Source organism: Hirundo rustica, chromosome 27 (assembly GCF_015227805.2).
Source record: "Hirundo rustica isolate bHirRus1 chromosome 27, bHirRus1.pri.v3, whole genome shotgun sequence".
Classification (NCBI taxonomy): domain Eukaryota; kingdom Metazoa; phylum Chordata; class Aves; order Passeriformes; family Hirundinidae; genus Hirundo; species Hirundo rustica.
The window spans coordinates 4,089,946-4,106,954 of record NC_053476.1 but is presented as its reverse complement, the minus strand read 5'-3'; the positions used below and the strand labels follow the sequence as shown (position 1 = coordinate 4,106,954).

Genomic DNA, 17,009 nt, shown 5'->3' with positions numbered 1-17,009 from the left:
TTTTTTTTTTCTTTTTCTTAATCTCTTTTCTACTTTTTTTTCCCATCTCTTACTGCCCGAACCTCAGTTATGAAATGCAACAGCTGAACGCTTAAAATTTTGTGTATTTCAGAAATTTTTTTTGTCTTTTTTTTTTTTTGTCTTTTTTTCCCGTAATTTTTTTTTTTTGATGGTTTTGGGAAAAAAAAGAGAGAAACTGCAACGAATTCTTGTTGTGTTGGTTTTTTTTTTTCTTTTTTGGGAAGTTGAGAATGTGGATATGACCTCACTCACACACACTCACTCCTCTTGAAATTCCTTCTCTCTCTCTCTCCTTTGGGATTTGCCTCATCCCTGGGAGATTCCCAAATCCCTGGGAGCTTCCCAAATCCACGGGAATTCCCAAATCCATGGGAATTCCCAATTTTCCACCTCTCTCTCTCTCTCTCTCTCTCTCTAGCAGCCAAAACCTCACAGAGCACCACTTCAATCCCAATTTTCCCCGTTTTTTTTCCCTCATTTTCTCCTCCGAGCTCAGCCTCTCCTGGGCTGGTGGGAATTTTCTGGTTTTTCCCCTTTTTTTTTTGGAATTTTTGGGGCACAGAATTCCCTCCTGGATGCCGGGGGGATGTCAGCAAACGTTGGGATTTTTGTTCCAAGCCTCACTCACTCATTCCTCAGCATCCTCTCATTCCCAAACATTCCGCACACGTCCTCACTCCCGGGGTTTTTTGGGGGGTTTTTCTAGGAGATTGGAGATTTTTCCTTTTTTTTTTTTTTTTCCCGGTGTTGTTGTCGGTTTGTTTTTGTTTAATTTTCCAGTGGGGGTCCTCAGGTGTCGTCCCAATGGTAACAGATCTGGAAAAGGGGGAAAAAAATGGGATTTAGGAGGGGGAAATGGGATTGAGAGGGGGGAAAAAGGGATTTGGGAGATTTAGGGGGGAAAAAGGGGAATTCAGGAGAAAAGTGGGATCCAGGAAGAAAAAGGGAATTCAGGGGATTAAGGGGAAAAAAAGGAATTCAGGGAAAAAAGGGAATTCAGGGAGTTAAATGCCCTGGAAGTGTTTAAAAATTTTGGGGATGTGGCTCTTGGGTTGGGCTCCATCTTGGAGAGTTTTCCAAATTTAACAATCCCAGGATAACAAAACAAAACCAAAAACCTCCCAAAACGCCCCTCCCAAAAAACAAGACCTCAACACCCCAAATCCCAGAAGGAAAAAAATGGGGGGGGGGAAAAAAAAAAACCCAACGTTGTAGGATTGAAAGAGAAATAAAAAACCCCAAATGTGGCTTTTTTTTTTTCCCCACCAAAACCCAGGAAAACAACTCAGTGGAAAACAGAATTTTGAGATTGTGACTCTTCCCAGGCTCTGCTGAGCCAATTCCCTGATTTTTTTAGGTGGGAAAAAAATCGGGATGAGCCCTCACCAAGCTTGGTTCTTGAGTTTCCTCAGCTCTTTTGTGGCCCAGGTCGCGAGGGTTTTCGTTTTGTTCGTCTTGGATCTTCTCCCTTCCGTTAGCAGTTCATGGATCATGGGTCTGGCTTCTACTAATTTCAGGACATCCTTCCCAAAAGCTGTACACAAATCCCTGGAAGCAAGGAAAAATTGGGGGGAAAAAAAAATGGATGTGAGTGGCACAAAACGCTGGGCAGGTTTTTGGAAAATTACGATTTAAAAATGTGATTTAAAAAATGCTCGAATTCTTCTCCAAAGGTTGATTTCTCCATAATTCTCCTTAAATTCAGCAGGAAAAATGAAAACATCTCAATCTGGCTTGCTCTGTTCCTTAAGGAGGAGGGATTTTTTTTTTGGTTCTAAACTCCTGGAAAACTCCTAATTCTGGGATTTTGGTGACGATTTTTTCTCACCTGCAGAATCGCTTCACACACCCGGAGCCAAACTCCAAACTTCAACCCCAAACCCGACACTAAAAACTTCAGACAGGCAGGAAAAAAAGGGGCAGAAAGCAGGATTTTTCTGGGGAGAAATGGGATGGGGAGGCCTCACCCTATGAGTCCGGCGGCGCAGGCCACCACCCCGTCCGTGTGATCCTCGTCCCCCGCGATGTGGTCGATGTAGGACAGGATAAATTCCACCCTGGGCTGCACCAGCATCACGTCAGCTGCGGGGTTGGAAAAAGGCTTGGTCAGAGCTGGCAAGTTTTGGGATGGGTACTTTGTGTTCCTAAAACAACCTGGATCCCACCCGGATCGGCTCCTCTGGGAGGGAAGGGGAAATGATCCTGGGTTATTTGGGATTTTTGCTGTTCCCTGCTCTGAGGGTTTGTTGTCACGGGGAGGGATGGGGCAGGGATGTGCCAACCCCAAAAGGAGGTTTAGGGAGGCTTGTATGGAATATCTGGGAATATTTCTCCACAGGAGGGGCTATAAATGCCCAAAAACATGTGGATGTGGCACTGGGGTACATGGTTTGGAGGTGACACTGACTGATTTCAAAGGAAGGGAAGGAGCAGGGATGTGCCCGTGGATGTGCCAACCCCAAATGGAGGTTTAGGAAGGTTTGTATCAGATATTTGGGAATATTTCTCCACAGGAGGTGCTATAAATGCCCAACACCAGGTGGCTGTGGCATGGGGGTACATGGTTTGGAGGTGACACTGGCTGATTTCAAAGGAAGGGAAGGAGCAGGGATGTGCCCGTGGATGTGAGAACCCCAAACGGAGGTTTAGGAAGGTTTGTATCAGATATTTGGGAATATTTCTCCACAGGAGGGGCTATAAATGCCCAAAAACGTGGATGTGGCACTGGGGTACATGGTTTGGAGGTGACACTGGCTGATTTCAAAGGAAGGGAAGAGAAGGAGCAGGGGTGTGCCCGTGGATGTGGGAACCCCAAATGGAGGTTTAGGGAGGTTTGTATCAGATATTTGGGAATATTTCTCCACAGGAGGGGCTATAAATGCCCAACAGCAGGTGGCTGTGGCACGGGGGGACGTGGCTCGGAGGTGGCTGATTCCCAGGCTCGATCCCTCTGTGGGGAACTCACGGTGCACGTTCTCCTGGTCTCCCTTCAGCCCCTGGATGATCCCGGTGTAGGCCTCCAGGCAGCCCTCCCGCAGCTCGTTCAGGTAATCCACCATGTCATAGTCGGACTGGGGACGGACACAGGGAAGGAAGGATGCCTCAAGTTCTAGCTTTTGTATTTTGCAGATTCTGCACTGCACTGGTGTGTAACTCTGAACTTCATATAAAGCGCTAGCAAGTTCTCCTCCCAGTTTAGTTAGACAAAACAATCCTTCTCCAGCCTGAGGTCCAAGGTCACTGTTACAGCCTCAGGCTCAAAAAGTACAAACAGAGAAGGGAGGAGAGCAAACTGGGAGGATGGGACTTCAGAACCTGAAGCTGTAATTAGACAATTAACCCCAATATGCAAATGGAACAAAACTTATAAAAGCCTGAAAACTCGTGACTTGGAGTTCATCCTGGGGGGAGCCATGGCCGGACTCTTGTACTGCCCAAGGTGTATCCTTTTAATAAATACCTTAAACTCTGTCCAGCCTCTGCTCCAGGCATCAGGATGAGACCTGGAATGTTCCCCGGGATTGGGGACAGCTCACCTTGTCCACCTGGGCCTGGGATGCCTGCTGGAGGGTGTTGAGCACCACATCCAGGTACTTCTTGAACTCGCCCCCGATGGCCAGGGCGATGTCCCCGAACACCGAGAGGATCTGCGGCTTCACCGACCTGTGCACGTTCTCATTCTGGGGAAAAAAAAAAATCCCAAAAAGGTCCTGGATCAGTGTGGGAAGGGGGAAAGGAAAAGAGGGAATGGCCTCAAGCTGTACCAGGGGGTTTGTGTGGGATGTTTCGGAATGTTCCTCCAGTGAAAGGGTTGTGAAATGTTGGAGCGAGTAGAGCCAGGGGTTGGAAAATGCCTGGAGATGTCCCGGGAGTGTGGGAGAAGGAGGGAGGGAAAGGAAGGAAAAGGGAGGGAAGGAGGAATTCAGAAGGAATAAAGCAGTTTGGAAGGACAGAACTCAGGATTCAGAAGGAATTCAAGAGGAAGGGAAGGAGGGAGAGAGGGAGGAATTTGGAAGGAAGGAAGGAATTTGGAATGAATTCAGGAAGGAAGAGACGGGGAGAGAGAAGAAGGGAGGGAGAGTGGAAGACAGGAAGGAATTTGGGAGGAATTCAGGAATTCTAGAAGGAATTTATTTAGGAATTCAGGAAGTTGACAAATGACACTGGGTTCCCTCAGAACCCAAATCCCTTGCCCCCGACACCTCCTGGCCGCCGCTCCAACGGCGCGGCGCTGCCAAACACGAGACGAATTCCCGGCGAATTCCTCCCACTTTTCCCGCGCTTCTCCCACCTCCCACTCCCCTGGGAAGAGTGTGCATCCAACTGTTACTCGGGAATCTCCCACTCACCCCCAGGTTCTCCAGGAGCAGCTGCATCACCTCGTCGCAGAAGGGGAGGATGTTGGACTGCAGGGCTCGGCACAGGTCCCCCACCAGCCCCACCGCCGACAGGCAGACCTGCAAGGGAGCAGGGAGCGGCTCCAGGATTCGGGATCACCCCCGGGAAATTGGGATCATCCCTGTGCTCCAGGGGGATGGCAGGGGAGGGTGATTAAATCTTGGGAATAATGAGTGGCCGACAGCACGGAGGTGAGGCACAAGGGCAGTGTGGAAGGGATTCGGGTGGCAAAAACACCTCCAAATTCCAAAGTTTCCAAGGGGAAATCCCAGCCAGGATCTGGGCTGGAAAAACGTCTCCAAAATGCCCACAGAGGCCACCAGGATTTGATATTCCAAGGGGAAATCCCAGCCAGGATTTGGGCTGGAAAAAAAGCTCCAAATTCCCCTGGAGGGCACCAGGATTTGAGACATTCTGAGGGGAATTTGCTGCCTTTTCCATGCTTTTCCTTGGAAGTAACTAAGAAAACATAAGAAACCAAAATTCCATGCTCTGAGGTGGTTTGGATTTTAGAATCCTGGGATTGTTTGGGTTGGAAGTGACCCTGCTGGAAGGGCAGGGACACCTTTCACTATCCCAAAACTCATCCAACATGGGCCGAGAAAATTCCAGGAGTGGGGCAGCCACAGTTTCTCTGGATAAAGGGAGAGGTTGGATCCATACCTGGTACTCAGCATAGTTTTTCAGTCCAATCCCAAGGAAAGGTTTGAAGGCATCCATGTACTTCAGGAATTCTCCACCCAGGACTGTGCAGGGAAAATATTCCAGTGAGAAGGAAAATCCCAACTTGTGGCATTTGCCATAAACAACAGATCAGAGAGCCCAGAAATTCCATCCAAATCCAGTGAAAACCAACCACTCGACGACTGAGAACGGTGAAATTATCCAGGTCCTCCTGGAGTGGATAAATTCCCAAATTCTTATTGGAAGTAGTAAGAAGATACATCAGACCACAGTTCCATGCTCCGAGGTGGTTTAGATTTTGCAATCCCAGGATTTCCTGGGATGAAAGGGACTTGAAAATGGCACCTTCCACTGTCTCAAGTTGCTCCAAGCCCTGTCCAACCAGGCCTTGGACACTTCACTTAAATACCCCCAAGCTCTCCTTTACTGCCTTATCCACATTTTTCCTTGGAAATAATAAGAAAATACAAGAAACCAAAATCCTATACTCTAAGGTGGTTTGGATTTCAGAATCCCAGGATTTCTTGGGTTGAAGGGAGCCTTAAAGTGACACTTTCCACTATCCCAGCCTTGGACACTTCCAGTGACGGTGCCTCTCCACCTTCCCCTCCTAGCTAAAAATGACATTTTTCACCAAGTTACCCAAAACTCCAGGATCCAACCCCATTCCCTGGCTGTTCCCAGCCCGTTCCTGACCTTCCACCAGGGTGCTGACGGCCATCAGGGCATCCTCCTGCACCCCCCCGGAGCCGGCCGTGCTCTGGAACATTCTGAGCAGTGACGCCATCACCACGTCCGAGATCTGCAGCGCGTCCTGGTGCTGCACCTTCCGCAGCACGTTCTGAGGGAAAAATCACGGAAAACGGGTAAAAATCACTGCTCATTCCGCAGGTAAAGCGTTCCCGCACCCCTGGGTGCTGCAACTTCCCACCTTCCGCAGCACGTTCTGAGGGAAAAATCACGGAAAACGGGTAAAAATCACTGCTCATTCCGCAGGTAAAGTGTTCCCACACCCTGGGTGCTGCACATTCTGAAGGAAAAATAATGGAAAACGGGTAAAAATCACTGTTCGTTCCATAGGTAAAGTGTTCCCACACCCTGGGTGCTGCACATTCTGAGGGAAAAATCATGGAAAACGGGTAAAAATCACTGCTCATCCCACAGATAAAGCATTCCCACAGCCCTGGGTGCTGCAACTTCCGCAGCACATTCTGAGGGAAAAATCACGGAAAATGGGCAAAAATCACTGTTCAATCCACAGGTAAAGTGTTCCCACACCCTGGGTACTGCACATTCTGAAGGAAAAATCATGGAAAATGGGTAAAAATCACCGCTCTTCCCACAGGTAAAGCATTCCCACACCCTGGGTGCTGCACATTCTGAGGGAAAAATAATGGAAAACGGGTAAAAATCACTGCTTATCCCAGCATTCCCAGACCCTGGGTGCTGCAACTTCCGCAGCACATTCTGAGGGAAAAATCATGGAAACCAGGTAAAAATCACTGCTCATCCCACAGATAAAGCGTTCCCACACCCCTGGGTGCTGCACATTCTGAGGGAAAAATAATGGAAAACGGGTAAAAATCCTCACTCATCCCACAGATAAAGCATTCCCACACCCCTGGGTGCTGCAACTTCTGAGGGAAAAATCATGGAAAATGGGCAAAAATCACCGCTCATCCCAGCATCCCCACACACACGGGAGCTGCAACTTCTGAGGGAAAAATCATGGAAAATGGGCAAAAATCACTGTTCATTCCACAGATAAAGCATTCCCACAGCCCTGGGTGCTGCAACTTCCACAGCACATTCTGAGGGAAAAATTATGGAAAATGAGTAAAAATCACCGCTTATCCCAGCATTGCCACACCCTGGGAGCTGCACACTCTGAGGGAAAAATCATGGAAAATGAGTAAAAATCCCTGCTCATCCCACAGGTAAAGCATTCCCACAGCCCTGGGAGCTGCAACTTCTGAGGGAAAAATCATGGAAAATGAGTAAAAATCCCTGCTCATCCCACAGGTAAAGCATTCCCACACCCCCGGGAGCTGCAACTTCTGAGGGCAAAATCATGGAAAATGAGCAAAAATCCCTGCTCATCCCAGCATTCCCACACGCTGGGAGCTGTGCTGAGGATGAAAGAGCTGCTGTTTGAACCCTTTCGCTGCCAAAAAAAATCTGCTTTTGTGGCTGCAAAGTCCCGTTGATTTGGCTGCATTCATATTTTCCAGCTGAATTTCCTTTTCCTGCTGCATGGGCTGTTCTCAAAGCTTTGCATTAACATTAAATGTGACCAACCCGAATTTAGCCTATTAAAATATATATATAATAATGACATCCATTTTATTTTCTGTCGCAGCTGAGCTTGAAGTTTGGCTTCTTAATTAAAGTTTAGAAATACTCGAAGTGGTTACAATATAACAATTCCCAGGGAAAGGGGAAAAAAAAAATCTTTAATTTCCAGAGGAAAGTAATTATTTAAAGTTGAAGTTTTCACTCTACAAAGATGGACTTTGGATGTTTATATAATTAAGAGCTGATTTATGGAATTACAGGAGGGTTTGGGTGGGAAGGGAGTTTTAAAAGCCCTAAATTCCATGGACAGGAACACATTCCATGAGACCAATTTGTTCCTTCCAGGGATGGGATTTTCTCACTTAATTTTAAATAATAACAAATGTTTTTCCTATGCTGGATGTTCGTAATTGTATTTCTGGCAAAACAACAAAGAAATTAGGTAAAAAACCAATATATTTGATTTTTTAAAATATTTTTTTTAATACTGAAAAAAGTCCCTCTGCTGAGTTTTACTCAGTGGTTTTTAAATATTTGCTGCAACTGGGTAAAAAAATTCAGGTTCAGGTTCTGGGATAATAAAAAAACACATTTAGAAATTAAAACTGGCAGCCTAATTCCACCTGGACTACACTCCTCTGGCAGAGATCAGTGAGATTGCAGACTGAAAATTCCCCATTAAAACTCTAAGGAAGATCATTCCCATTTCCCATTAATTTCAAAAATTACCCCAAAAGTGGAGAGTGAAAACAACCACAAAGCTTTTGAGGATGAAATTAAGGATTTCTTAAATCAACCTGGCGACCACCTGGGTTGCTCTGAGCTGATTTTGGGGGAAAAAAACCCCTTTTTGGAGTGGTGTTTGCAGCACGAGGCACTGCACTGGCTCCTGCTCATTAGCAGATGTTTAATTGGGAATTCTGAGGACACTCAGAACATTTTAATTGGTGCCATTTGGATCAGGAGCACCGAGCACGAGATGCAAATGAAGGGATCAAAGCCATGAGGGAATTTTTTGTTGTAGTTGTTGTTGTATGTGGGATTGTTGAGGCTGCAGCCAACCCAAGAACCAATCTGACAGCACAATCTTTTATAAAATCCCCAACAGCATTCTTTGAGTCATATCGACCTGAATTTTGTCACTAGAGCACAACTTAGAGACTTCTGAACCTTGCATCACCTCCCACGTGTCAGCTGGGACCAAAAATCCACTTTTTTTCATTCAATCCTCAGCACCAGGAGCTGAGGTTGGAGCTCTGGGTGTGCACAAAAATGTCTCAAAAATCACTTTATTCCCACAACAAACCCAGGAGGGAGGAATTTACCTGGAGAGTAGCACAGAGAAGGGACTGGAGATCGTTGAACTGGATTCTGTCAGAGGTGCTCTGGATGTGAGACTGAAACAAGAACAAAACCCCACGTGTGAAGAGGCTGCCTGTGATCCTGGCAGCTCCAGGGAGAGCCAGGTTGTACTTTAAATATTTGTTCTTTTCAGATCTCAGAGCAGAGGGGCTGTGAAAAAGCTAAATATAGAACCCCTGAGTGGTTTGGGACCTTAAATCCTATCTGTTCCCATGGGCAGGGACACCTCCCACCATCCCTGGATTTGGACACTCCCAGGGATAGAGCAGCCACAATTTCCCTGGTTTAAATTAGGATTTACCCACCTCCATCTGCAGCACTTGCTGGAGCCTCTCCATGATGACCAGGGTGGTTTTTTGGACAGCAGGATAACAGTCCTTGGCACTGTTTTTCACTATTTCCATCAGGGATTCATAGGCAGAACTCCTCAAGTTATTCTGGTGTCCATCAGGTCTGCAACAGAAGGAGGAAGATTTGCATCTCCAAGTGCTTGGAAACAGATTTTTTTTTAATTTTAGTAAACCAGCAACAGCTCCCTTTGAGCGCTGTGACAAGCAGAAGCCTCTTGAAAAGCCTTGAAATAAAGTGAATTTGTGAAACCACTTCTGGCACAGTTCTTTTTAATGATTTTTCAGTTTTTAAAATGATTTTCACAACGAGAAGAGGGACAGAAGGAGCCTTGGAGCTGGTGTCAGGTGAGCAGCACTTCAGAGGCCCTCCCCAGACACCTCTGAGGGTGTGAAATTTGAAATTAAGGCACCTGAGATGATTGATGGGCTCCAGAGCCTTGAGCCTGACACTCCACTCCTGGCTGGATGTAAATGAAGACTGGGAAAGAAGTTTAAATTCTGAACTGGGACAAGGTTTTTAAGGAGAATCATCAGCAAAAAAAGCTCCATCAGTCCATGGAGCTGATCCAGGGATTGAACCTGGAGCTGTCAGATTTATGTGACCTTCAAGCCACCATAAAATTGGAGTTTTAGCCTTTTTTTTCCTGCAGCTGAGAGCAAAATATTTTGTCTCATCTATGTTCTGTTTCAGCTGGAATGGGAATGAGAGATTAAGTAGGTCCCTGGCTCTTCTGGGAGCACCTGGAGCTGATGGGAAGGGATGGAACCCACACAAAAACAATCAGGGAAAATAAAAAAAACAACAAACAGGGATCCCTGATTATGTCCTGCTGCAATTCCTGATTATCCCGGGGCCCTGCAGCCAACAGGGACGAACCTTGTGACTGCACAAAAAGGACAGAGTCTTAAAACTGCGGAGTTAAACTCAGAGATGTGAGGGAAAATGGGAGAGGGAAATGGGGGCAAACTGTGAGGGGAAAGTTAGAAGGAAAACAAAAGGGACACTCTTGAACCTGCTAAAACCAGATATGGACAGAATTATGAGAAATTATTCAGTGGGAAAAGCTGTTTTCCTGGGATTTGCATCCTCTATTCCTCTTTTTGTAATACCAAATAAAGCCACGTTTTCAGTCCAACACCAGATCTCAGCTGCCAAGAAGAGCCCGAGAGCGTGAAGTGGGAAATAAATGCAAAAAGGCTTTTTTAGAGAGGTTGTTTTACCTGTCTGCAGTCTCCAGCAGTTTCTGCACTATCAGCTCAAAGGAGGAGGATAAGCAGTAGGTTGCTGGTTCTTCCTGATCATCAGCCACATCTGCAGCTTCATAGGCAGCTTCAGCAAGGCTGGAGAAGGCCTGGAACACAAAATATCCATTTGTTTTCCACCCTCACAGCTCTAGGAATTGAGATTTCAGTCTTCATTCCAAAATCCCCCAAAAGATCCAACCAAAAAACCCCACCCCAAGCTAAAAAGTGTGCAGGATGAACAATTCCAGAGCAGCTTAACCGTGCTATAGGTGGGTGAGAGGAGCTAAAAGCTTCCTGGTTTTTTATTTTACTCTAAAAACACCCAGGATTCATCATCAGGAGACAAAAGCCACCTGGATTTTTGCCAGGATAACAGAGCAGGGAAAACCCCTTTGTGCTGGTGAGTCTTGGAACCTCTGGAATTCTAAAAAGGGATTCTGTCATTTCTAGAAGTTGTTTTGACAGGAAAATCCTCCTCCCCAGCTCAGTCTGAAGGAGCAGCTCCTGGAAGGCAGTGGGGACATGGAGACCACACAAAGCAACAAGAAAAAAACCCTCATCCTGCTTCCCAAATTATTTCTGGGATTGTTCCAGGAGCAGGTTTGGGTTTGGGCCTCGAGGCAATTCAGTAAAAAGCTCAATCCAAAAATCCCTTTTCCCAACCCCAAGACAGCAGGGACAGTTCCCACATCATTCCCAGACAAGAGGCAACTTCTAAACTGCGTGAATATTAGCATTTTTTTCCTAAAATTCCACCTTTTTCCTTTATTTTTTTCCAGAGTCACAAAATAGAGTTGGGATAATTAAAGTGTCAACTAGTATTTGCTGGGGGAGCAAGCCATGGATTAATTGTGGAATTTACGAAAGTGTGTGTGGATAAATATATAAAAACCACATAAAATTTTATATGTATATATTAAATGATATAAACATATAAACCCATACAAATATAAAAAATAATATAAGAACAGAAAAATATAAATGTGTCTATTTTGATATATTATTTTGCATTTATATTTTTTAATTTATATTCAATAAAGCCCCTGACAGGAGGGTGGAACCAGGTGGGAGCAGGGCTCTGCTTGAGAGAAAATGGGGGAAAATGTGAGGGAAAAATGCGGGAAACCCGAGGGGAAAATGTGAGGGAAAAATGCGGGAAACCCGAGGGGAAAATGTGAGGGAAAAATGCGGGAAACCCGAGGGGGAAACGTGAGGGAAAAATGCGGGAAACCTGAGGGGAAACGTGAGGGAAAAATGCGGGAAACCCGAGGGGAAAATGTGAGGGGAAAAATGCGGGAAACCCGAGGGGGAAACGTGAGGGAAAAATGCGGGAAACCCGAGGGGAAAATGTGAGGGAAAAATGCGGGAAACCTGAGGGGGCAACGTGAGGGAAAAATGCGGGAAACCTGAGGGGAAAACGTGAGGGAAAAATGCGGGAAACCTGAGGGGAAAACGTGAGGGAAACATGAGGGAAAAACATGAGGGAAAAACATGAGGGAAAAATATGGGAAACCTGAGGGGAAACCGTGAGGGGAAAAATGCGGGAAACATGAGGGGAAACGTGAGGGAAAAATGCAGGAAACATGAGGGGAAACGTGAGGGAAAAATGCGGGAAACATGAGGGAAAAACATGAGGGAAAAATGCGGGAAACGTGAGGGAAAAATGCGGGAAACGTGAGGGGGAAACGTGAAGGGGGAAACGTGAAGGGGGAAATGTGAGGGAAAAATGTGGGAAATGTGAGGGGGAAACGAGGGAAATGTGAGGGGGAAATGGAGGGAGATTTGGTCAGACAAGACCAAACAACCTCAAGCAATGTCCAGGCTGGATATTAAGAAAATCTCCCCCATGGAAAAAGTCCCAGGCATCTGAACAATCTGCCTGGAGCAGGGCTGAACCCAAATCCCTGGAACTGCCCATCAAATCCACAGATGAGCACAAGAAGAGCCAACTAAATTTCGCGGCACTGCTGGTGGGATGGCAAAACGCTCCCAGATGCCAGCAGGAGCAGCTTTTCCCAGCAGATCTGAATTCCTGGCGGGGTTCAGGGGGGGTTCCTCACCCAGCAGACGTTGGTGGCCACCCTGGGCTCGGCGCTCAGCCCCTCCATCAGGCACTGCAGCAGCGGCGCCAGGTAGATGTCGTTGATGGCGGCCTCGGGCAGCATCTCGCAGATCCTGCCCACGGTCCAGGCCGTCGTGTCCCTGACCACCACGCTGGGATCCTTCATCAGCTCTATCAACGTTGGCATGGCCTGGGAAGGAGCCGGGAGAAACCAGGTGAGGGGGGAAAAAAAAAAAAAAAAATCCTGCGTTTGTCCCAATCTTGTAGTTTTGGTTTTTATTTTATATTAACGGTTCTATTCCCTGACACGTTCAGTTTTACAAACGGCTTCACCAAGGATGGTTTTACTCTGCATACCCGAAGTGATGGCAGCTTCTACATCTAGTAAATATTATAATTTTCACTCATTCAAATGCATTTCTTGCCATATTCCTTCCTAGCAGAGTCCCAAAGCAGATTTGAGGTAACTTAATGTGAGTGCTGGGTTACGGCTCAAATGCAGGATTTGGATTTGAGATGTTCTCCTCCAATTAACCCAGGGATGCTGGGCTCTAAAACTCTCCAAAACCAAGCATTATCCTTTCAATTTTCCTTAATTAGGAGCACGTGCAAATCAGACATTCTCCTTCAATTAACCCAGGGATTTTGGGCTCTAAAAGCCTCCAAAAAGGGGTTACAACCTTCTCATTTTCCTTAAATTAAGAGCACTTGCAAATCAAACACTGTCCTCCAATTAACCCAGTGATTTTTAGCTCCCTAAATCTCCAAAACCAGATAATATCCTTTTGATTTTCCTTAAATTAAGAGCACACGCAAATCAGGTATTCTCCCCCAGATAACCCAGGGATTTTTGCACTCTAAAAGCCTCCAAAAAACGAGAAAACTCAGGCTCTGAAACTCTCCAAAACAGGCGTTTTGGAGAGTTTCCTTGCGATTTTCCCTAAATTCAGAGGACGAACAAACCAGACATTAACCCAGCAATTTTGGGCTTCAATACCCTACAAAACCCAGGCTCCTGAAGCCACCAAAACAGGTGATATCCTCCTGATTTTCCTTAAGATAAGAGCCCATACAAAGCAGATATTCTCCTCCAAACAACCACTCAATTTTTTTAGCTAGAAAAACCTCCAAACAAGCGATTTTTAGCTCCAAAACCCGGTCACACCCTCCTGATTTTCCTTAAACAAAAACCTCACGCAAACCAAACCAAACCAAACCAAACCCTCTCCCCTCCTAAAGAACCACGAGATTTTTACCTGCAACCCCTTCCCAAAAAAACCCCCCCTCACCTGTATTACTAAAGGTTTGAGCTGGTTGGGCTCGGGCCCTTCCAGGATGCATCCGAAGGCCATGACAGCCGCGTCGCGGTACCTCCAGTCAGGATTTTTGATGTGCTCCTTGATGAAGGGCAGCACGTGGGGGACGATGTCGTCCTCGCAGCACGTGGCCAGCAGCATCAGGCACACCCCCGCCGCCTTGCAGGGGTTCCAGTCGTCGTCGTCGTCGTTCTCATCCTGCAAAAAAAAAAAAAAAGAAAAAAAAGAAACAAACGTCCCTCAGGATCGCTGGGATTAATCCCTTGGTTTGGCGGGTTTAAGTAAAATGGTGTTTGTGGAGGAAAGGGAACAGGGGTCGGTCACAGCTTCTTTGGGGTCTTTTTTGAGGTGGTTTATGCAGTTCCCTAAGTGCTTTTCCCTCATCCAGCTGGAATTTTATCCCTTTGATCCCTGATACCTTCCCAAAGCGGACCCTGCACCATTAAAAATCTCCTTTCCCAAACAAACCCAGGCTCTTAAACCTTCAATACCTTTCCAGCCTCAGAGAGCCTCATCCACTTCCCCAAAAAAGAGCTCTTCCCTCTCGCCCAGGTGGATTTTTGTCACTTTGATCCCTCCCAGAGGGTCCCTGCACCATTAAAAAATCTCCTTTCCCAACTCTCAAACCCTCCAAAGCTGCCCCCTGTGATTCCCTGCCCCATTTTATCCCCTGGGAACCTCCTGAAATTCCACTCTGCTCATCCAAGACCAAAAAGAAACCAGGGAAACAATTCCCTGGATTCACTCAGAGCATTTCCCCAGACAAATGAAGCCTGTTCTGTTAATTAACAGTTTTATCACCAGGCAAGTGATTCCATTAATTTTGATTAGCCTGGGAAGCACAGCCCCAGCAAATCCCTGGAAGTGTTTAATAGGGACTAAACAAACCCAGGCCTCAAAAATCCCAGGAACTGGAGCCCACATGAGGCAGGGGCTGTGGAATACTGGGTTTAATATCCCAAATATTCTGTCAGGAATACAGGGAATCACCAAACCTCCCTGGAAACCACAAACCCAGGGATGTGATCAGGGGAAAAAGGAGGCAAGTCCCAGTCTCAGCCTAAAAACTGCTGCATCACTGGCTCAGAGTGGTGCATGAAAGCTCATCACAGACCAGGGACCGCCACCTCCTGAGGCGTTTTTGGGATCAGAGGAATCCAAAACCCAATTCCCCAAGGAGCCAGGGGGGCAGGAAGAGCTCCCGAGCTGCAATTCCCTCAGGGAATGTGGAACTCACCTGTTTTGTTAAGGTCTGGGTTAGAATAGGGACCAAATATTGCAGTGCCCCCTTGGCATAGAACTTGCTGGTGTGCTCTGGGGGCCGTCCTTGTTCTGCTGCCTGCAGAGAAGAAAAAGAGGTGAAAAGTTTATTTGCATCAATATTTTGATCTGTTTTTTATATAATTTGAATTTATTTTCAGCATTAAGAGGCTGAATGATCAACTCCAGGAGGCACAAATTCCCTTTTTCCCCCCCCGCCTCCTTCCCAACAGGAATTGTGAGTTGCCTCAAGGGCACTTTGCGCCGAGTTAAATATTCCAAAATCCACTGTAAATATCCAAAAAATCCACTTTAATTCCTCATCCCTCCTCACAGGGCACAATTATCCCCATTTACACTTGGCTGTCAGGTGTAATTACCAAGTGAACCCGAGGTGAAGGAGCAAAAGGTTTGGAGCAAATAAACCCCACCCCATTGCTGCTGCCTGTCCTTTTATCCTTGATTTTTTATTTTTTAGGAATCCAAGCATAAATATAAATTTAGCTGCTTTTAAAAAATGGATATGATTCACGCAGAGCCCTTCAGAGTTTCAGCTGTTATTGATCTCCACAGATAATTTCTGCAAACAACATCTGCATGCAGAACAAATTCCCCAAATTCCTCTCCAGCCCCAGCTATTCCAAAGGATAATTACTTCTATTTTATCCAGAATTCCAGATTTGACTCATAAATCATGGATCTTAGGGAATGTGAGCCATCTTTTGGAAAACAAAAAACCCTCATGGCTGTGACAGACCCCAAAATTCGAGAGTGCCCCCAAAACCTGCACAGATTTAAAAGATCTGCTCTTAATTCCTTGGGATAATTACTTTTATTTCATCCAGAATTCCAGATTTGCCTCATAAATCATGGATTTTAGGGAATGTGAGCCATCTTTTGGCATAAAGCCCATCATGGTTGTGACAGACCTCAAAATTTTGGATATTATTTCATTAATCACATGGATTATTTCCAGGAAAAGTATGGGAAAGCCCTGTGATAGGAGCTGCACATGGATTTAGGTGGGAATAGGGAATAAGAATGGTAAAATTGGGTTATTTGAAAAACCAGCAGGGTGGAGAGGGCTGGGATGGTGGGAGGTGTCCCTGTCCATGGGAATGGATGGGATTTAAAGTCCTTCCAACCCAAACTATTCCAAGATCTGGGCATTAATTCCAAATTCCTAATTTACCGGGGGGAGCAGAACCTGGGCTACGACAAGGTGAGGAGCTAAAAACACCTCCCAAAGGAGGAGAAAAAAAAATCCCAAACGAGAAACTAAAAACTCTGAAATCAGGAGCTAAGAAATCCCAGAGGAGGATTTAAAAATTCAACTCCCAAATGAGCTAAAAAACTCCCAAAGGAGGAGTTAAAAATTCAACTCCCAAAGGAGAAGCTAAAAACTCAATCCCTAGGTGAGCTAAAAACACCCAAAAGAACAGCTAAAATCTCCCAAATAAGGAGCTGAAAACTCCCAAATGAAGAATTAAAAACTCCCAAATGAAGAATTAAAAACTCCAAAAGGAGAAGCTAAAAACTCCCCCAGAAAAGGACCCAAAAACTCCCTCAAGAGGAGCCAAAAATCTCTTTTGGGAGTTTTTATCTGGTGCTGTGACCCGGGAATTTTCCCATTTCCCCCGGGAAGGGCAGGAGGAGCGCCCAGGGTGGCCAAGGCCAGGATTCCAACATTCCCAAAGGGAATATCCAGGGAATTCCAGCCCCTCCCAAGCCTCACCTCCGAGGCCTCGATGGCCAGGTCCATCTCCTCGTCGCACACGTTGGACCAGAACTCGATGCCCTGCAGAGCCACCTCGTCTATGTCGCTTTTCATCGCCTCAATTGTGATCTGCGGGGTCAAAAAAGGAGATTTTAGGGATTTCTCCCTGCCTGAAATTCATCCTGATTTGTGGGCAATCAGGAGGAGATTCTGGGTTGTGGAATATTGGAGTTATTCTGTTGTAAAATTCCAAATAATCTGATTTTTTTCCTGTTTTATCAACTCGATGCCCTGCAGAG

General features: G+C 46.1%; 1 protein-coding gene across 2 annotated transcripts in view; it reads right to left on the bottom strand.

Annotated features, from left to right (window-relative positions):
* Positions 1-738: 738 nt before the first annotated feature.
* KPNB1 (karyopherin subunit beta 1) overlaps positions 739-17,009 on the bottom strand; it is a 29,503-nt gene continuing 13,232 nt past the window's right edge. Inside the window, exons 8-22 of one of the 2 annotated variants that reach the window (XM_040087251.2) lie at positions 16,729-16,839; positions 14,971-15,072; positions 13,707-13,931; positions 12,416-12,607; positions 10,332-10,462; positions 9,066-9,213; positions 8,724-8,795; positions 5,800-5,944; positions 5,083-5,165; positions 4,371-4,478; positions 3,558-3,701; positions 2,987-3,092; positions 1,989-2,103; positions 1,408-1,569; positions 739-837 (exon numbers count right to left, since the gene is read on the bottom strand). In XM_040087251.2, coding sequence (XP_039943185.1) covers position 837; positions 1,408-1,569; positions 1,989-2,103; positions 2,987-3,092; positions 3,558-3,701; positions 4,371-4,478; positions 5,083-5,165; positions 5,800-5,944; positions 8,724-8,795; positions 9,066-9,213; positions 10,332-10,462; positions 12,416-12,607; positions 13,707-13,931; positions 14,971-15,072; positions 16,729-16,839 — 1,845 coding nt within the window. In that variant the 3' untranslated portion in view covers positions 739-836. Of the gene's footprint in view, positions 838-1,403; positions 1,570-1,988; positions 2,104-2,986; positions 3,093-3,557; positions 3,702-4,370; positions 4,479-5,082; positions 5,166-5,799; positions 5,945-8,723; positions 8,796-9,065; positions 9,214-10,331; positions 10,463-12,415; positions 12,608-13,706; positions 13,932-14,970; positions 15,073-16,728; positions 16,840-17,009 lie in introns of those variants that run through there. The other variant, XM_040087250.2, reaches the window with a different exon arrangement.